This window comes from Colias croceus, chromosome 1, assembly GCF_905220415.1.
Source record: "Colias croceus chromosome 1, ilColCroc2.1".
Lineage (NCBI taxonomy): Eukaryota > Metazoa > Arthropoda > Insecta > Lepidoptera > Pieridae > Colias > Colias croceus.
Window position 1 is genome coordinate 13,748,753 of NC_059537.1, and position 22,853 is coordinate 13,771,605.

Below are 22,853 nucleotides of genomic sequence, written 5' to 3' on the forward strand. Positions count from 1 at the left end.
ATGTGATGACGATGTTTTATTATAAAAACAAACTCATTGACAAATATAAAACAAAATCAACGAGAGCTTTAACAGAATACTACGAGAATGTGGTATTAGCGATGGGATTACGAAATTATTCAATCCGCAGATTTACCTCACGTGGGCTAAATAATGGCACATTGATCTATTTCTAGACACACACATTCCCGCGGTTTTCTTTATGAACCCGGTGAGAGACTCGTGAACGATTTAATGTCTACACTGAGGAACTTTGAACGCTTAAAATACGATAAAGTATGCTTGCGAAATATTTGAGTTGAGGCTGCTTAAGCGGTGGGTAATAAGAGCTATTTCTATTGCGTGAATCAATGTTGTAATGAGGAAATCTTTCTCGTAAGCGCTTTTTCTTTAAATTTTTAAATGATTGTCTTTTTCCCCTGAAAGTGATCAGAGATCTGTTATATCAGTTGAATGACTTATTTTTACGCCTCTGTTAAACTTGCAAAACTTCTTAAAAAGTGATACTACGCATGCTCTACCTCCCACTACCACGTATGCAAATCCGGATATTTATCAAGTATAGAAATATAAAGACCTTTGTTATATTCACTCTTGATACCACATGCATGCACCTGGCTACAAAATGAATATATCATTGTCAAAACATTTCCGTACCTCCCGGATCATTTCGAATTTACATTTCAAATTCTGCAAATAAACAACATTGTACTGAAATACGCTTTGTTGTATTATTGTTACAACTGTTGAGGTGTGAGCTGAAGTATGGTTAAATTTGGGATTGTTGACTTATTTTGGTTTTAGCTGCTTTTGTATTGCATCTACATTGTTTTTCTTTACATTAACGTTTCTAAAAGTTTTGTAAAGATTTAGGTTTGCGTGAAATCAGATACGAAATATTAACAAGTGTAAAATGAAGAATTTTATGGAATTTATAATTATTTGTGAAAGAACTCCTAGACCTTGTTTACCTCTTAACTTCGATAAAAGAATACGATCCAATATTTTACAGTTGAATGCCAAATCATTTTTATATTTTGATACTCTTGAACCACATGTTGCTAGATGTCTAAATAATACTTAAATTCTATGTATTTCAGAAACTAAATTATAAAAAAGCCTCAGGAAATCTGAAGATAGGCATTTATTTGTGTGCCCAGCATCTGTGATCCAACCAATTAACCTAATTGTACCCTGATTGAATCGGTCGTTTTACCTATATTGAGTATCAACAATGCAAACAATAAAACAAACCTTCAAATTTATAATATTAGTAGGATTATGACGCTATTAGTTTCCCGAGAGTTGCATAAATACAAGCGCGGTTACATTTAGCCAGGTTCCGAGAAACTCTTATTATTCCCGTTCTGAACCTTGAACTAGTTAACTAATAATATTCGTGCTGAAAATACTGATATTTTGTAACTTACTGACCTTTTGTTTAGTCTGTGCGGGATTCGAGATTAAAACATCGTTGTTTATTTTGTTTTCAGATGCGTTTGTATTTTATTGTGATCCGTTGATATACCAATTTGATGTGTTGTTATAATCACTACCACGACTTCTTTATTTTAATACTAGCTTTGCCTCGAGGTTTACCCAAGTCGTACATGATTTTGTATAGCCTGTGGCCTTCCGCGATAAATGGGACTATGCAAGACATAAATAATATTTTTAATTCGTAGGTACCAGTCGTTCATGAGATTAGCGCGTTCGAACAAACAAACAAAAAAAGTACAGATTATACAATATTCACTCTGTTCATTGAGATGCAATTCGATTACGAAATAACAATAAAAAGTAAAAGATATCTTATGAGGCATTCAATTCTTATTTTATTATCTCCTGCACTTTCAGTAAAATGTATGCCAAGCCAAGCCAAATGTTGTGCTTGTCCGAGCGCGGTAATATTTTAGGACATATATTTTTACGTGACACGCTTGAGAAACGTGTTTTAAAATAAATGCGAGTGCATTTCTCTTAATATTCACGTAAATTTATCAAGCAGCTGAAAATGTTTAAATTACTTTGAAATTGCATCCACCATTGCATAAAACATTTAACATTAATAAGGGATTTAATGGTTATAGAGATAAACATTTTTGGAACACGCCCGATATTTCCTCTTGCCATATTCATTTGCATTTTATGAATAACATTTTTCTCTTCATAATAATAACGAGAATTGAGCAGTGGTGGCTCAGTGAGCAGTGGTGGCTCAGTGGTGAGACCTCGGACTTCGAATCGATAAGTCCGGGGTTCGAGACCAGGCGAGCGCGCAGGAAATAAATTGATTTTTCAATTTATCTGCGCATGTTGTTACATCGCACCACTGCTCACGGTGAAGGAAAACATCGTGAGGAAACCGACATGTCGAAGAATTAAAAAGTTCGACGACATGTGTCATCCGCCAACACGCACTTGGCCAGCGCGGTGGATTATGGCCTGTACCCTCATAGGAGGCCCGTGTCCCAGCAGTGGGAACGTATATGGGCTGATGATGATGATGATGATGAATAATAACGCTATTAAAGAGCCTTAAAGGAAGCGCCTTTATGTTTTGTAATTTTGACAGACATTTCTAAAATAATATTTAATCATCATCAGCCTATTGCTGATCCTACTGTATGGACACAGACGTCCTATAAGGGATAAGGCTAGCCAAAGTATACAAATTGCATAATCTATCACACAGTCCAAATGCAGGTTGGTAGATGCCGTATGTGTAATCTGTTATAATTTTAACTCTTAGCAGTTCATTTAAGAAATTACCTTGCTCCGCAATAATGCCACTTATGTAGCAAAAATTAGTTGTTATGACATTCTATATCGGTTATCCAAAACTACAGAGATCTATTCAAGTTCGAAATATTATTGATTCCAAATCAATGAAAGAGAATTTGGAATATGTATCTATTTGATATATTGGCACAACGGTCGTGAACACAAGTAACTGGCATATAATTAGTTTGGATATCGCCCAAATCCTTGCTGCACCCGATGCATCATAATAACGCCGGAAAAGTATGTCTTTAGCATGTGCTTAGTGAAGTGACACTTGAAAAGTGAGCGTGAAAATTGAGATTGTTATTTGTGAATTTTCCATATGGCAAATATATTGTTATGATGTAGCGGAAGAGAGCGGATATAACGTTTTTGTTTTTATATTAGAATGTACTCATATTTCACTTGATTGATATTCTGCCACGGAGGCCGATCTCGATTCAGAGTAGCCCACTGAACAGGTGATATAATATTATGCACACAAGTGAACTCCCTATGTCTCGTTTTTCAAATCGATAGGGTGGAAACGGGAATATAATATTTTCCCATTTAATAATATAGAGATGGACATTAGACATTACCTGCCGCGCAATTCCACAACCGCACTGCACGACACAAATTAAAGTACCATCCACACCACCTGGATGCATGGCGTTCATCTTCTGTGCGTTTCTGTAGACATTTCCTGCCAAGAACTACGCAGTTGTGGAATAAGTTACCAGCTTCGGTGTTTCCTAATTATTACGACATGAGCACCTTCAAGAAGAAAGCCTACTCCTATCTTAAAAACCAGCAAAAAGCTTGCAGAGTCCCTGACACTGCGAACGCTCATGGGCGGCGACAACCCTGCAGAAGGTGAGTCGCTTGCTCTTTTGCTGGAGTTGACATAAAAAAAAAAAAAAAAAAAAAGACATGATAAATACTAGGGATTGTGTGTGAGAAGGTGGTATCTTAATATCATTTTTTCCGTATAATCACGTAAACTTGTTACACTATTTTTCTAACTGTTCTGGGCCTTTAGACAAACGTACATAACGCCATGGAATAGAAACTGCTAACGCTAATTATTGACATAAGCTCATGACATTTTGGTAATGGTTCGGTCACACTACCAACGACGAAGACGACCACGACCAAAATTCCAATCTTGCCGAAATTTGTTCAAAATCAATATTTAAATCTCTCGTCATTCTAGTACTCGGAAATAAAAAATTTCGAGGTCAATTAATAAAAAAATAGGGTTTTTTTGCGATTTTCGCTGAGACGATAAGTTTATCATACAATCACCTGAACCAAAATTGTAGATCATCTAATTATCTATAAAAAATGTTAAATACATTTTTTTCCAGGAGCCTCCGTTTCTATGAAAAACCTGTTTGTTTATTCATTGATCTCAAAAAAAATGTTTCCAAACACCAATACGACAGGAAATTCTTAAATGTCATTTTAATTATGTTTTGCACAATTTTATTTAATTGCGACTGGTTGAAAATTTTGTTCGTGGTCGTCATTGTCGTTGGTAGGGTGACCGAATCCTTAGGCAAAACATCGTACGCTTATGTCAATTTCTATCGATAGCGTATTCTATTCCTTGGCGTTTTGACATTTGTCTCGGCCTGCTGTAATCTAAATACTTTTTGTTCTGTAATCTTAAAAAAACTGCGTAACTCATGACAAAATCAATTCTACAAAGTGATGAGGTAACATGTTAAACGCGTACCAATATTTTGAACACAAAAATAAAGTGAGAAACAAATGGCCCGAGTTCCAATTAAAGACGGGGATCTGGTGCAAATATTCAGCATTCTCGGAAAAAACATGAAGTCCGTGGGCGCTACATGTAAGAGGCGGTGCTGGTTCGCGTGTTCCGAATGAAAACATGGGTTTTAGTGGACAGCGTTCGTTTTGTAACTTGGAATTGGGACGAATATAGGAGACTTGTTGTTTACGTGAGGTGTTAAGAAAATATCATCTTTAAAAATTGTGGTCGGTAGAGATATTTTTAAGCTATTGCATAGCTTATATCGCGGGCCTTGAGCGCGGGGACCGAATCGAGAAATTCCGTACCGAAAAAACCTCACGCTCCCCACTCCGACGGGCGGAGGTGTGGCTTGAAGGCATGCTATGCAATAGCTTTACTGCGGCAGTCCCCGAGTGCCACACGTCTTTTATTTGATCGTTCATGATGATGAACCTTACTATTACCACATTAAACAACTGAACTGTTTCTTTTCAACAGCACACATTTTTAGTTTTGGTCGGCTTAATTAAAAGATAAAAATATAGTTTATGAATTTTTGATAAATTGCACCAGGAAAATTTGGCAATAAACTTTTTTGTTTCTTGACTGTAATAGTACAGTATCATTGAAGTCAAGTTTAAACCACAAAGTCAAGTGGTTACGAGAACATATTGGCACAAACGCAACCTCTATTCAGAATTGTTTCTTTCATCTCGATATTTTTAAAGTGTCTTTACCGCAAGTGTCATAGAAACCGTTTTTCCCGCCAAATCTAATTGACGTCTGTCAAAATTACTCCCGCGCAATTTTTTACTTGGGTTTTCGCTGACGGAGAGTTTTTGCATACCTGTTTCATTTGAAAACACAACAAATGTTTGAATGTTAGTACAAAGTAAAGATTTCGGATGTTTTGTTTATATCACGTTCAATCTGGAATGATATCGTCCATCCGAACGTGTGCATTTTATTTACAGATAGAATTTTTTTTTCGCAATAAAATTCTACCTTTAAAATGTTATTCTTAGTTTCAATTTTATTTCAATTGCAAGTGAGAAAAAGTGAAATTGCATTTCTTAAGTTCGAACTGCCTCCATATCAAAAAACTACACTCAGTAAATCAGGAGTTAACACAAATACTTAATCTAAATTACCAACGTTGAACTTTGCTCCAATTTGGAACTGCTATTTCGGTAACATCCAATATAAAAAACATGTTTTTTACAACATGGTTTTATAAACAAGTACAGGGGAATACTCCGTACAGACGTTTACGATTATGACCTGCGATAAAACTCCGTGAGACTCAGTGTGACACATTAATACGTTGCCAGAATATATACAATGTTGTCAATAACTCGAGCCTTCATAAAAGTCATTATGCATGAGTCATAAGGAAAAGCCAAAGAAGTGAATCTATAAAATTTTCTTTTCATACTGTTCACGCTTTTACAGAGAATTCGGAAACACTAGTCATCGTGGATTCCAAGTTTTATCCTACTTTTTAAATGATTGTTTTTATAAATTTCGATGCTGATAATGTAGAAAGTTCTTAACGCCCATTTTGTTTTGATTTCAATCAACTTTATTGGATGTAAAAGATAATGTTACCATAATTTACGACATATCGCATAAATTATTCTGATGATATCATAATCAGAGAACTGTAGGGAACAGGGCAGATGCATTGAACATCTAGTTTTCTCGATAGATTTTATTTTAGGCGTGTGTAGATAGGTCACCCTTCTATGCTTAGAACACACATAGGCAAAATTATGTCAAAATTTTCTTGTTAAATAAATAATCACTACATAGTATAAAACAAAGTCGCTTTCTCTCGGATTTTGATGCGGTATTTTTTATAGATAGAGTGATTCAAGACGAAGGTTTTAAGTAGTAAATAATTTATTAGGTTTTAGACAAAGCGGGCAAAGCCGCGGGCGGTTGAATCACTCTATGTATTAAAAAAATCGCATCAAAATCCATTCCGTAGTTTTAAAGATTTAAGCATACATAGGGACATAATAAAAACCGGCCAAGTGCGAGTCGGGCTCGCGCACAAAGGGTTCCGTAGCAGCAAATATAATAAATTACAGTTAAATCAACCTATCTCAAAAACTATAAGAGATACTTTGATCAAACCAAAAATCGTTGAAAGAGTTAATTAGCATGCATCACCTCTATTTTTTTTAGAATTTTATACCCCGTAGTTATAAAAATAGAGGGGGGGGGACATACTTTTTACGACTTTGAGAGCTGATATCTCAAAAACCGTTCACTTTAAGAAAAATGTTTTTTAGAAAACTTTATATCATTTTAAAAGACCTTTCCATTGATACCCCACACGGGTATGTACATCGAAAAAAAAAATTTCATCCCTCAGTTACATGTATGGGGGGCCCCACCCCCAATTCTTTTTTTTACTATTTAGTGTCATATTTTTGTAGCGGTTCATACAACACATATTCCCATCAAATTTCATCACTGTAGTACTTATAGTTTCCGAGTAAATCGGCTGTGACAGACGGACAGACGGACAGACGGACAGACGGACATGACGAAACTATAAGGGTTCCGTTTTTGCCATTTTGGCTACGGAACCCTAAAAAGCGACTTTGTTTTATACTATGTAGTGATATGTTAGTTCCAGAATATGATTAATCAATTAAGTCTACAGTAGCCACTATAGGGCGCAGATAAGAGCTCGTACAGCATAATATAATTGGAAATGCAGTCACCAGCGTCGAAATTGGCTAGGGAGGTATTATCATTATCATTAAAATATTAATACGGATCTTTTAATTTAATTTCAATATAACATAACGCATTTCACTATCAAACGGCCACTTAAATTTCTCCCAAACATTATATTATACTGTAGCAAACACCCGACCTCCAAGGTTCCAAACAGATAATAAAAGCTTGTAACAACTTTCCTCGTCGGATTTCCACAGATAATTAAATCTGGCGGGGTCGTCAACCGGCCGACGGAAGCTTACACTTGTCATATTATTATGTGACATACGAGACAACCTCGCGGTTTTCAACCTTCATGGTTATATTTTTAGTGAATTTACCTGCTCTAGAACGTTTAATATTCTGGCGGATAAAGAATTGTTATGTATGAAATACTCAATATCTTAATAGACCCGATATACAATCCATACTTCCACACTAATATTATAAATGCGAAAGTAACTCTGTCTGTCTGTCTGTTACTCAATCACTCCTTAACTACTGAACCAATTTGCATGAAATTTGGTATAGAGATATTTTGATACTCGAGAAAGGACATAGTCTACTTTTTGCCCCGGGACTTAGATTATTAAGCCCGGGACATAGGATAGGTTTTATCACGGAAATCCCACGGGAACGGGAACTATGTGGGTTTTTCTTTGACTGCGCGGGCGAAGCCGCGGGCGGAAAGCTAGTATTGAATATACTCTCTTGAGGTGCTTTCCATATTATGATATTTATTTTCCATAAAAACATGATTGATATACTGGCGAATGTATATTTTTTACCCGACTACGGCAAAGCAAAAGGAGGGTTATGATTTTGACAGGCTATGTATGTATGTATGTACGTATGTATGTATGTATGTTCATCTGTTCCCTCGTAACGTCTAAACTACTTATCAGAATTTGACAAATGTCACGTAGTCACACGTTGTTGAAGTGCTACGGTAGATAGGTATATTATGTAACGTGTGACTACGCCTTTCCAAACATGAAAATTTATCTTTACATAGTGGAATATTGCATACTTCAGAATAGTATTGTATGACATTATTGTCAATTTACAACGAAGGCATCTTGGTAGAGTCTACTGTGTCCATTTACTTGCAACTACATTAACAACTTTGTTCAGTTCAGTATTCTGAAATCTTGTTTTATACTTTTTCAGCGCCGGTTATTGTCGTAGTTGGGTTTTAGTTTTTTTCACTTTATATTATTTTAAAGGTTTAATTAAAAGCGTAGCGTAAGGTCAAATAACATTGCGTAATTTTTTTTATTTATTTTGTTAAGGCCAGCTACAATTAAATAAATAATTAACCGTTATATACGATACTATAGCTTTTAAAGACTTCAACGTTTCAGTAAATACATGAGTTTAACGTTTGTTTATTTGGTAAACACACTCCAACATCGCATGAATCCAAATTGGTTTCTTATTCGTAGTTCAACATCTGAAAGAGGGTTTATTTTTATATCAAATGTCACTGTTTTCGTTCCGGGATTTTAAGTCAGAAATATTTTTAAATGATTATCTAGGTACCTTTAACATTAAACTTATTAAGCTCTTTATAATAATATTATTATGCACACCTATTTGATCAATGTTGCAACTGACTCCGTTTTTATAAAACTTGAAAAAAGGAAAAGACAGTAAACGGAATAAATAAACCTTTTTTTAATTTTTAGTGTCAGTTGATTCTTTTATTGCACTCGCATTATAAGATTTAAATCAAACGAACAGTTTATAACCTCTTTGTTTGAATATCAAAAATATTACATTCATAATTCACATTTTTGTAAGCAAACATAATTTTCGTGTTTTTCATTAATGTCCTTTTCATTTCTGTGACGACGCGTCCAGGAAGTTGAATGTAGATAATTTACAACTTTATTTATTTACGCTTTTGCACATCCTTTGTTTAAATTACAATTATCACGTACGTTACATTTAGGAACGAAATATTTTCCTTTAAAGTTGTACAAAGAAAAATATCTCAGCTTGAGATTTTACTTTGAATTTCGATTAAATAAAACTTCTCAATCTTAACCTCTATAGAAACCTTTTAACTCACATACTTACTTGTTAAATTTTCATAAAAAATATAAGGTTTCAACAAAAAATATATTTAATTTCGATTAAGTTAAGAAAAATCTTAGAGGAAGAAGTTAAGAAAAGTCTTTATATTTTATTTTATAATTAAACTTAAAAAATACCTTTTTTATTAAAGTCTATTTTATATTAAATGGCTAATAATAAATGGTTCATTTTAAAGGATAGATACTATTTCATAACAATCGTTTCCCCCAAAATAGAAGGCATACGTGCAATATTAACCAATACTTGAATCACTTTAATGTTTTTCCATGCAATCATGTTCTTCGTGAATATACACGTCCCTCTTTATGTTATAAATAGCCCCTAACCGGAACAAATATACGGCACACCGTCTGCCTCCGCAAAGGTGCAAATCAATGCGTGCGCGCCGTAGAGTTTTAAGCATCGTCTCCGCACGCCAGTCGCTTCTCAGCAGCCGCCCAATACACACGCCTACACGCGAACGCAAATAATCGCGATTGTTTTATCTCGTCAAATAGTAACCGGTTTCAAGTTTGTAAACAAATACAAATAATATGAGGGCTTGAATAAACAAAAATGTCGTTTTGTCGAATAACCGGTAGGAGCAGAGGGCTGCCGAAGCCTAATTACTTCCCTCTTCTCGCTCCAATATCACCAGCTGATGCTAAACGGTGCTGTCGGATTACAGGAAAATCTTATGGACTGCCTACTCATCATTACATTCCAGTGTTATTAGTATCAAGATCCAGTAAAACTAAATGTAAGATAACAAATGTTTCGGGAGAGCTGGGCCCGCATCATTATTCGCCTGAAATTCACTATGGAAACAGAAAACACGAAATTTTACCAGACTACAGATATATATTCCCTGTTTTGGACGGCTCAACGGATGCTCAGAAGGCTCTCATAGAATTGTTATCTATGAAGCAGGTGACCGAAGAAAAGAAATATGTGTACACAGTTGATGAAAGGCGATGTAGCTTGGTTTTCTCAGCCCGTATGGAAGCAGCTGTGCGTGATGGTGATGTTCGAGATGTTATGCTTGCTAAGGACTCGGATACAGTGCTTATTAAAACAAAACAAGGACGAAGTGTTTCTATGGATTTTAAAGATTTTACGGAAGACGTAGAAATGTTTGAAGGAGAAGGCCCTAATGCCGAAGTATTGAAACAAAGGGAAATGGAAGAATTAGAAGAAAGAAAGAAAAAACGTAAACGAGCGGCTGGTTTATCTTCAATGAAAAAAATATTTGAAAATAAGGAAAAATTGGCTGAAGTGCAAGAAATCGAAGAAGAAAAACTGCGCCAAGATCGTTTGGCAAAGAAAGCAAAATTAGAAGTACGACATGAAAAACATGATCTCAAAAGTTTTACGAATAACAATTTTGATGTTGAGCATATGCGCTCTAAGTCTAGTATTATTATGTGCAGTGGTGATTGGAAAGATCAAGTGCATCCGATAATTGAATCATGGGACTGTGATTTAATTGATAAAAATAATAGTGATAAGTATACTCCAAAGGTGACCTCATTACCTACGCCTGTGAAGATAACCCCTTACCACTGTGAAGCCGAAATATTTCAAGCTGATAATAATATTGGTGAAACTTCAATTGCCCTTGACAATGTTCCTTGTGTAAATCCCTTGAAGCCGGTTAAGTCACGGCCGTCGGAGGAAGTTCTGAATGCAGTAAAACAAATTTCAACAGATCGATTAATCGACACAGCAAATGTTACAGAAAAAATGTTACAAACGAACAAAATGGATATGATACCTATTTTTGAAGAATTACCTGATATAGTAAAAAATATTAAAAAAGGAAAAAGAGAAAAAGTCGCCAAGATATCCGGTCTAACTCTCGATATTAATAAAGCGAAAAAGTTTTTGCCTGGTCAGCACGTAAACACACCTCAAGGTCCTGTGTTCGTGCCAGGTCAAACTGTTGAAACACCAGCAGGACCAGTGTTTGTGCCTGGTCTGAGTGTGAATACACCTTTAGGAGCTAGTCTTGTTCCAGGACACATTGTATTAAATGAAAACAACAATGAACCTATTTTCCTTGCTGGAAAAGTTATGAATACAACAGATGGTGAACAATTTGTTTGTGGACAAACAGTAAAAAATAAAGACGATACTTATCGATTTGTTGAAGGACAAACTGTTTTATCAGAAGATGGTTTTAAATTTGTACCAGGAAAAGTTATAAATACGGGATCAGATGAAGTTTTTGTGCCTGGCCAAACTATTTCAACCCCTGACGGAGTGCAATTCATACCTGGTCAAACCATTTCTGAAAATGGGAATACTATATTTACACCTGGACAAAACGCTAAAATAGAAAATGAATGGCAGTTTATACCAGGCCAGGTAGTAAATCAAGATGATGAGTTACACTTTGTTCCAGGAGCTACGTTAGCAACGCCAAATGGCCTTAAATTTGTTCCCGGACAAACAGTTGCTATAAATGGAGAAATATCCTTTGTACCAGGTATTACTAAAATGGAGAACTCTGAATTAAAATTCGTACCTGGAACAACTGTTGATACGATAAACGGTCCAAAGTTCATTGAAGGTCAAATTGTGCAAACTAATTATGGAGAAAAATTTGTGCCGGGAAAAACTATAATTCAAGCCAATGGGCATGTTGAGTTTTCTGTAGCAAAATCCATGGAGGACGTACAATTTTCTGATAGTGCACCTGTGGGTCTACCAATCGACATTAAGACTTGTTCAGTATCGGAAGAATCTTTGTATGTTTTTGGACACATGATACAAACAACAAATGGTATTGAATTCTATCCCGGCTCAAAAGTACCGAAAAATGACGGGAAAATAGTACCCGGACGCTTGGTCAAGAATGAAGCAGGTGAATCACGATTTGTACCTGGAACAATGGTTGAAGGCATATTTGTGCCTGGACAAATAGTTTTTACTGAAAATGGAGAGCAGTTTGTTCCCGGCCAAGTTGTTGATACTAGTGATGGCCCTAAATTTGTACCAGGTCAAGTTGTTAATACAAAAAATGGACCTAAATTTGTCCCTGGACAAACAATTCATACAATAGACGGACCTCGATTTGTACCCGGTCAAATAATAGAAACAAAGGCAGGACCTACATTTATACCTGGGCAAGTAATATCTACCGATGAAGGTTCCCGTTTTGTACCAGGTCAAGTAGTTGACACAGAAGAAGGGCCTCGTTTTGTTCCTGGAAGAGTGATTGAAACAGATGATAACGGTGTAACATTTGTGCCTGGGCAGATAGTTCAAACACCTGAAGGTCTTAAATTTGTTGCACCAGATCTTGTTGAAGGAGACGAAGGATTAGAATTTTCAGTGCAAAGTTTCTTAGTGACACCAGAAGAATTAAAACTTCTTAAAGTCAAAACAAATCCTAACGACACCACATCAACGAAAGGAGAACTTACTATTGACACAAATATGTTAAGACAACTTTCTGAAGCTGGCATGTCAATTGGTAGACAAGTTCCAGCGGAATTGCCAGCAATCAATGTAATATTAAATGAAACAAAGAATGCAGAGGCTTTAAAAGAATTTGTGTCAGATTTTGGTCTTAAAGATACAGTAGCAAATCAATTAATGGATGTAATTAAGTCCATAATAGAAATGAGTGGTCATTTAAAATCTGAAATTCAACAAAGTCAAACCAAAAATGGTGTAAGAACTTTCAATCAAACTGGCAAACTGCAGAAAAGTCGATCCCAAGAGAAGCTTGATAGTGAGCAGATTGCTTCTGAAGAAAAAATACACGAAGAACATATTAAAAATTCAATAGCTGCTGCTGTTTTGGCTGCTTTGGTGACAGCTGAACAATTTGCAGGCATCAATGAAAATAATGGGAAAGAGAAATATCACCGCATTTTGAAATCTATTGATACAATACTAGGAAAATCTATCGATGAAGATTTCGTCACTGCTATGTACAATATACTTCAAAAAGAAGATGAAAAAGGAATCCTGTGTGAAGAGATATTGGAAAATACCACACAACCAAAAATTGAATTGATAAAAATCGCTGTTAACAGTACATTATCTAAGCATTCCTTGACTGAAACAGAAATTATTGAAAAGTTTAGTGATTTCTTGAAAAGTGAAAATGAAGTATTGGGTCCGGCATTCAAAAATATTACTAAGGGTGATTCTAATTTACTTCAACACGTTTTGGGCCGTATAACAGATTCAATTTCTTTTGTAAAAACTGACCAAGATGCTGCGGAATCCTTGCAAAAAGCAATTGTGTCAGCTGTACAAGAATCAAGTGCTGGTGAGCTACAAAGTATGCTTCAAAATACTGACAAAAAGGATTTAAAAGAATTAATACTTCAATCCATAGGCCTTGCCCGCGTATTAGGCATGAGTGACGTGGCAAAGAGCTTGTTATCTTTGGTAAATGATGATCTTAGTTTATCTAAAATTGAAGGTGATGAAACTAGCATGAACATTCTAAAGAGACTGACAGTGATGCGAAAACTAGCTGAACAAACACCCGATTTACAAGCCACGCTACTGAAATTAGAAAAAAATCCAGAATTAGCTCGCTCCGACCCTAAAATGAGGGAACTGGTGCGAGAAAGTGCTGCTCTTATGATTATACCTGAAGAATCGCCTCTTATGACTTCCGATGACGTCCCGTTGAGTTTACTTCAACCGGAGAATAGTCTCGCTATGGAGGACTTCTTGTTTCAGCGTAAAAAATGTCCGGGAGCATTGTTAATTATGAAGAGAGGCCTGCAAGCGGTGGTACCTCGAGAAGCAAGCCGGGCCGTTTTGACGGGTGAAGTGGCATATTCGGTTCTAGATGAAAACGGCATACGCCATTTCGAACCTTTACACGTATTTTCAGCTCTTAACTTAAGTAAACCGATAGCACATCGCTTCAGTATGTACAGCTGTCCGATCGCGGATGAAAAAGATGATGATCTACAGTATATTAATGGCTACTGCAACATTAGTAACAGTCAAATTATAACGAGAATGGGTGGTTGGGGACGTAGATATAGCGGTGTTAATTTGGATAAGGAAAATAGAAGTAGATACAATACATATGATAACACGCCTAGCTATAAACGATACCCGTCTAGATCATCTACGAGATCTAGGTCTAGTTGTAGCAGAAGTCCGCCAAAGGTAATTTGTTACTAGTCACTTACATAAAAGTCACAATCAATAAGAAACTAAACAACATTTCTATCGCCACTTTAGTTTAGTGATAACATGGCAAAATCATCCCCCTACGACGATATTATAGAAATAGGGATAAGATAATATGTTTTATATAATCATATTAAACGCAATATTTATATGTTTGTCACAGGTAGACGACGTCGTAGTAGCGTCTAGTGACTACACAGCGGCGGCAGATGATGAAGTCTCTGTCAAAGCTGGAGATATTGTCGAAGTTCTCGACACTAAAGCCGCCCTCGGTTCCAAGTAAGTTTATCTTGTAAAACTCGTCTGTTCTACACAGCATGGCCTAAATTTAATATCACCATGCCCTAATTCGTGAAACATCTATATTTAACCAAGCAGATACTCTTGTTGAACTGTTCGATCTTTCAACGTGTACTAAAATAAATTATTAAGTCATGTTCGACACATTTATACGGTTTGCCCTAAACATCATTCGTTTTACCGCGTTTTTTATTAACTCTCTACCTTGCCTGTTTATTTGGGTACAATTTTGAAACTATATTAAAATTCTCACAAATTAAGTTTTTCCATTGCTTCGAATTTTGTTCTAACGCAAGAATATCAAGAGAAAAATATTCTGGACTTACATTTTACTTCGAAAATAACTCTTGATCTAACTCTTTGACCCTGTTATTTTCAAGTTGAACGTATTAAAAATATAATCCAGAACGCTGAATTCCTTCTAATTCTTTCATCCGCAATCATTTGATCTTTAAAACTGGACCAAACTCAAATCCATCTAAGAATGTTTAACTTCTAAAACTAGGATGAACATAAAACGACGGGAATGCGTTTTATTATCGTTCCAATGCGCTGGACAACGATACGGGGTAAATTTAGAAAAGGTCGATGCACTTTCTTGCGCAACTTTAGCATTTAATTCATTAGAAGCATCGAGTAATAGTGACATGCATTTAAAATGGAATTATGGATCTATGGAGATTTTTCGCGAAGTTTAGCTTTATCTGGAAACAGGATAAAAGTTAAAAAATATATCTAGTTATATTTTTAAAGCTAACTTTAAAGACGTTTTTGATATTTGACATATTATTACCCCAAAGTCTCTTATTAATTAATTAAACTCACAGGGAATGCGTTTTTCATTGCAAAAATCATCATCTTTTTTACCTTAACCTTCCTTTATCTGTCTCGTGCAACTAATGCATTGGCAAAACTTACACCACAAATCTCAATCATCATCATAATTCTAATCTCCATTAAAACAACACAAAACCAGCATCTGTCATACAAATAACGTCATTATCATCAGCAATCATTACCACATCCTCATTAATGAAAGATGACGTAATGACAACAATTATTGATGCAGGTACAGAGGACGTGTCTATAGATACGACAATCATTTCTTCCAGTCCAGAGGCTCGTCTTTGGACTATGTGTTTAGCGTACCCACATACAAAATGTATTACTATTAAATGTAGTAGTATTACAATATGTGTTACAAGGAAGATGATCTAATGAAATGAAGATCGTTCAATGAAGAAGATGGAATCATTGTCATTGTAAATACTCTGCTTTAGCCACGAAAACGTTCGTTGTTGTATTTGTTGTGATCGATTTATATTGTGATAATTATCATTATTATATCCTTAAAATTATAATCGTCATTTTCGTTATATAGAGAATACAATGTATCCCAAGTGTAAGGTTGCAAAGCGATGTATTCAATAAAGACAATAAAAAACATGGAGTTTCCTTTTAGCTTATAACACTTTATATTTTATTAAATGGTAAGGTATATTATGACTATTGTATATATGTAAGTAAGTACATATTTATATTTCAAACATGTTTTGGATTCCTCGAACTAGTTTCTATTTCATACAAATTTATTGAATTTTTATCTTGTAAATGATAAGAGAAACACTCTTCTTAAATCTTATTTAATCTATTTACATACACCTATATAAACAATTTAAAAAATATACAAATAATAGAAAGAATCTTAACTACAGCTGTGACACCAGCCAAATGGATATGATCTTTAAACTCTGCATTAATTGAATCGTTAATACATTTTATATTGAACAGTAAATTTCCCTAATGTTGTGAAGTATTTTATGTGATACGACGGAATAAACACCTGTCGGTATTATTATTAGCTCTAACTGAACCACGCTATCGAAATGCGACAATTTCTAGAGGTATTATTAGAGTACCCTACTGCACATTGGATAGCTATCCCATTACTATAGTTTAAACGATTGGTTTTGCTTATGTAGATGAGCTTATGTTTACGACAATGTGTACATCTGATACCAATATTTTAGTAGTTCAATTCTCGCAAGCAAAGCTAATCGTTTTGGATTGTAGAAATGGGGTAATTTTTATAAATAAACGAAACGAAATTATCAGCACCATATTTTTTTAATGTCCCTACTATAGTCATTATTTTTGGTATTCTAAAAAGGGCTTTTAAAATAGAGGTATAAAGATAGATGAGAGAAAGAATATAATAATAGTAGTAGGTACTTAGTATAATTCTAAAACAACCAACAAATAGGTATTTTATATTATTAGAAAATAAAACATTACTAGACATATCCGACACTAGATCTGATAAGGAATATTCTTATAAATAGAACAACGAAATGCATTGAAAAAAATATTACAATATAGTATCTTTTAACCTTGAAAAAAAGTGGAGTTTAATTACGCTGTAATGTTCTAATTACAGCGTAATTAAACTTGGTTACAATTATAATAGCCTTATTTAAGGAGACCAGATCAATTAAAATAATTTACAAGTCTATTATAGACAGTTTACCTTTAGTAAAACCATTTCTAAAAGTATAAAAGGTCGGAGATCCTTTTATGGTATAAATGAATAGCTTTTTGAAAGGTAAATTACATGAATAATTATGACGATTCAAAAGCACATCCATAACAAGTCTAGTTAGCTAAACAAACGTTTAGTTTGAGCTTATCAGAATAAGTTGTATGTAATGAATCAAAGTATCATATCCAATGAAGTGAAGCCGGGGGCTAAAGCTAGTCTACTAAAAAAGGGACTAGTAAATTATGATTGTGCTCATTTACTAGAGTATGATGGTACTGTAACAAGATAGGCTTTATTATCTATGACTTTTATGACAGAAGTATAGATAACAGTGTCTTGGACTACCGCCAGTTGTTCTGAGAACTCGGCAAGAGATGAAACGGTTTGCATTAAACTGCTATCTGGGGAACTGTAGTCTTTGAGGATAATGCTTTGATATAGTACTCAAACTTGATGTATGGTGATTGTGGTATTAAAACGTCGTGTTCTTTGTGTTTGAAGTTCATTATCACTAGTTTGAGTCGGAGCTTTCCTTTCTATTGTACTTACTAAGAACATCGATAGTTATTTTTAACACTTTTCTGTGTTCTTATAATAGCATATTATTATGAACATTAAGCAGACACACATTGTTTAAAATTTCAATACCTACATTATGCAACAAATGGATTTGAAATAAAACAAAAGAATAAATACATGACCCAAAGCACCCTGTGGTTTCGGATAATTGGCATAGAATTGGTTATAGATTGTATAAATTGTGCTTTAAACCCTGTTATCTAGTTATTTAATAACTCAATGTATAATACTTGCGTAAAGTTGAACACACGCAAGAAATTACAAAATGCTTATAAAAATAAAAATAAATCTTTACAATATGATAGTGAAATAAAACATCTACCATGACCAACATCAAATTATCAAACACATGTACCATATTATAAAAACATCTAATCAAATACAATCACGAACACGAAAACTGCGAACATTCAGAACACTCGACTTCAAATTTCGCAACTGTAAAAACATTTGCTTTACAAGTTTTCCAATAAAACGGATATAATGACACCGGCTAATTAAATCATGGAGTAACTGTGCCACCGTTGACGTCACGCGCTTTTGGGGGCAGCCTCAAATAGCCCCGTTGAGTGTAGCTTGAGTGACGGTTACACGTGTGATTTATGTAGTTGAGTTCAACATTTGCCTTGTGTGTTATGGACATCTGCGTTAATTCAACTTATTAATGGACTAGATAATATATTATTGTAGTCTTATCATCTAATGTGTGATGACAGAGATAATGTTTTCAAGAACACCTTATAATTAGATTTTCCATTTCAACACGAAGAGTCTCATAATAATTTAGTGCTATATATTGAATAGTGTAATAAATTATTTACATTATATTTATTTTTTATTTTTAGCAAATGTGACTTTAGATGCTACTTAGGAGAGAAAAGGCAATCTAATTGCTTTTTAATGATTCAAAATTAGATCTTGAATTATGGTAATTTTTGGCAAAGTTTGTTCAATATAGTTGAATCCATGAATGAAAAAGCTGTATTTACCACCGAAATAACCTAATCCTAATAAACCTATCCTGTTATACCAAAAAGTTCCTTAGCTATTAGATTCAACCAAAGTGAAGCTAAAGTTCACCTAGTCATCACATGAAAGCTAGAACAATCAGCTATTGCATTGATCATTTGGTCAGAAATATCATCCAACGAAAAATTGCCCAACATTTCTATTAGGATTAAGAATACAACACCAATTATTTTCAAAGCATGCATATACCATCAAAAAATTACGTTCTTATTAGAATTCAAACCAAACTTTTCTAAAACATACACCATCAAAAAATTACGTTCTTATTAGAATTCAAACCAAACTTTTCTAAAACATACACCATCAAAAAATTACGTTCTTATTAGAATTCAAACCAACTTTTCTAAAACATACACCATCAAAAATTATCTAGCTACGTGCATATCCCACTCAAAAATATTTAAAAGTAGAGAAGCCCATACAGCTAAATTTAAAGCATCACGTGGTATGGTATGGCTTGGGCCCTGACATTGTGTTCCGTGACACTTGAGTGATGGATGGCAATCCGATACCCACACTGTTGGATCTTTGGTGACAAGTATTATTTATTTATGCTGTATTTTTAGATCCAGTGGGTGGTACTTGTGTGAAGAGATGTATGAATTATTTGTGAGATGTGAAATACTTAGATAGAGGTAATTAAATTTTTCATCAAAGGACATAACTAGAGTACGAATATAATAAAAAATCATTTTGTCTGTAATTTCGTCTTCGTTTATGGAATTATTTTGGAACTTAAAATAGCAGCAGATTAGATAGTAAACCATATGAAACAGCCATCAGTCTGTGAAAATCTTGTCAAAATTGATAACTATAATTTTTAGAAAAAGGCCCGAATAAATAGACATACATACATAGAATACATTTGCATAGGGTTAAAAATAAATTGTATTGAACAATTAATTAATTACCTTACGTAGGTCACTTGATTACGAATATTCACTTATAATACCACAAGAGCTTCAAAATTATCGGGTATTTTCCGATAGGTTCGTTGCAAACAAATGAAGGAGTCAAGTTTTTAGTCAAGGTCAAGAAATCACGAGCGCGAAGCGCGAGTGATTTTTCCTGAAAAACTTGACGACTTTATTTGTTTGCAGGGAACATTGAGGGAAATGCTAGATAATTTTGAAGCTCGTGTGGTATTCGGGAGCACACCCCGGACACTCCATACAAAATTATAGTTTTGACAGTCACACTGTAGAGACTGCAAATGTGTGTGTAAACTCTTTATGGTTGGCACATTTGTGACTAGCGTAAAAAAAAATTCGCGTTTTTCTGATGAAATACATCCGTAAACAGCACAATATCTAACCATTTTCTACGAAAAACGATAATCACAAATCCAAAATAATAAAATTGCTTTAAGTCAATTTGATTAATGTTGTCAATCTTCGTTGCGTTTCGTCTAAAGACGTCGTTGGTATCTTCCTTGCGGGGAAATGGGTACCATAACATGTCTGATCGTGCGGGGTGAGGTAAGTGTTTAATTTTGGCGGGAGGCGGAGAGTGTCCGTTCTGTAGCGTTTAGCTACTATTATGTATTCTGTGTCGGGAGATTATTTTTCCGTCCCAAATGTCGGCCAATAATTTCACAATTGAATTCAACCTGTCAGTTTGACGTCAACGACCAGAGATCAAAAAATTATCAGTATAATACCATGTAGGTTGTACCACGTGACGTCGAATGGTGCAATTCTATTGGTCGATATTTGGGTCGGAACAAGAAGCTTATATCCTCTAATACACTGGAGATTGCACTATGACCATTAACTTGTAACAAGAAACTATGACAGTCAATGACGTCAGTCATGTTATTTGTCTCTTTCTGTCGAGTGACCACGCTGGTTTGTAAATTCAGGATTTTTCAAAATAGAAAAAACTAAAAATCATGGTCTATAAATAATAACGACATATATTTTTAACAGTATTTATATTATAATATTATGGTCATACTTTATAGGTAGGTACATACAATTTTAATTGGTATAGAATGATAGTTATAAATAACTTTTGGCTACGAAGCTTGGATATGAACCGATATATAGCATTAACATCCTTTGTAAATAGAGGAAAGTTGTGTTTTGCATCAGATGCTGTTTACCAAATTGTTAGCTACTCAGATCTTCTTTTTAAACGCGTTGCTTCGACGGGTCAATTTCAAGCCAGAATCATCAAAGAAAAACTGTTTATAGCAGCCTTGCACAAATTTCAGCTAACTTTACAAAGTTTATTTTTCAAAAGGTATTTTTTTCTGGGTCGTAATCCTCAGTAACCTTGATGGGCACATATATTTCTTTTTATTTTACTTTTTGGAAAGCTGAAATACGTAAAACAAAAAATATGAGGTAAGTTAAAAAAGTATAAATTTCAATGTAAAAACGAACAATCTTATAACTACATGTGAGTGCAATACCGATGTCATGTGTTGTTTCATTACTAGTAACAATCTTTAAAATGGTGTTCTAAATTTTCATCATAATATTGTTATTACAATATTATATTTCTCTTCGCTATCCATAAAAACTCGTCATCATGGTTACCTTACTTGTTAAATCTGTTTATTGAAAACTTGTTGAAAAATGATAAAGTATTAGGGAAATAACAAATTTAACATGACTGCTTACTAAAATGATGCTAAATTAGACAATTTTTGCCATTGAAATGATTCTAAACAGGTAAATGCAGGAGTATTGAGGAATATTGTAAATAACGTAAATATACACTTGCCTGTGAAATTCTATGCCAGAATTTGGTGTCCAAACACTTCTGCAATTTTGCACAATACAATGCATTCTTTATATTCGGAAAATATTCATTAAATAAGCAACAATATTAACTTAAATATTCGAAGCGACGCAATTTTTTTGACACACATGCCATATTGACAAAGTGAGAGTTGCTACAATTTTATTATGGTGACTACCCATAATCAGGGAGTATCGCTTTTTAATAATTGGTTCAGATACTTAGTTTATTTAGCATAAATAATAATTGTCTCATCCAACAATGCTTCTGAATGACGTTGTTGGCAATTTATCAACAAACTCATGTACAAAAACTAACCTTTTGCACAGAATATTACAGCATACATAGTAGCCTTGGGAAAACTTCGTATTAACAGTGGCAATACCAAGTTAGGTGTGAAAGTGATAAAAAACATGAACTGGGCAATATTTTCTTGTTACACGTCAATGTTCATACCGAAATCTCCAGTGTATTAGATATAAGCTTCTTGGGTCGGAAAAATAATCTAAAAAATCTGATGGAAGAGCATAATATTGTCAGGTATTTTATGTAGAAACTGGCAACTGCATACTGTTTAGTGTTATCACGTCACTATAATAGTGCCTTAAAAGGCATTCTAAACAATTTTAATTTAATAAATCAATGTTTGATATTGATATTAAGTATCATAAAATATAGGTACCTACATCTTAAAAACTATTAAAGTCACACAAATTAACACATCCACGGAAAATATTACGCATCCAAAATAAACAAAAATAAAAGCCAAGTAGCCGACAGGTGTGCATTTCGTTCTCAAATATTGAGTAAATATGCTGAGAAAGTAAATCTTGATTTGTTTGTGTGTTGTAAATTATGGTGTTGAAACGTGAATTTTATGATAAAATTGCTTTACAATGTCTTAATATATCTTCCTAGTCACCCACAATGCATCACATAAATCAATTTTTATTTATTTACTACATAAGGAAATAATACAGAAATTATTCATACATGGATATAATGTAATCGATATTAATTTAGCAATTTTAGTAAAGTAAATTTGTACATAGGAAATTTAACGTGTCTATTTTTATATGATTATAATATTATGTCTTTCTTTTGAATATACAATCTTTACATGGACATAATATAAGTCTGTTTAGAGGT

The 22,853-nt window shown here is 34.2% G+C and overlaps 1 protein-coding gene across 12 annotated transcripts in view; it reads left to right on the forward strand.

The window, feature by feature from the left end:
- LOC123696589 (obscurin) overlaps positions 1-22,853 on the forward strand; it is a 168,913-nt gene that overhangs the window by 13,457 nt on the left and 132,603 nt on the right. For 6 of the 12 annotated variants that reach the window (XM_045642866.1, XM_045642903.1, XM_045642912.1 and 3 more), the window contains exons 1-2: positions 9,770-14,485; positions 14,673-14,788. In XM_045642866.1, the coding sequence (XP_045498822.1) occupies positions 9,914-14,485; positions 14,673-14,788 (4,688 nt within the window). In that variant the 5' untranslated portion in view covers positions 9,770-9,913. Of the gene's footprint in view, positions 1-9,768; positions 14,486-14,672; positions 14,789-22,853 lie in introns of those variants that run through there. The other 6 variants (XM_045642962.1, XM_045642946.1, XM_045642954.1 and 3 more) reach the window with 2 other exon arrangements.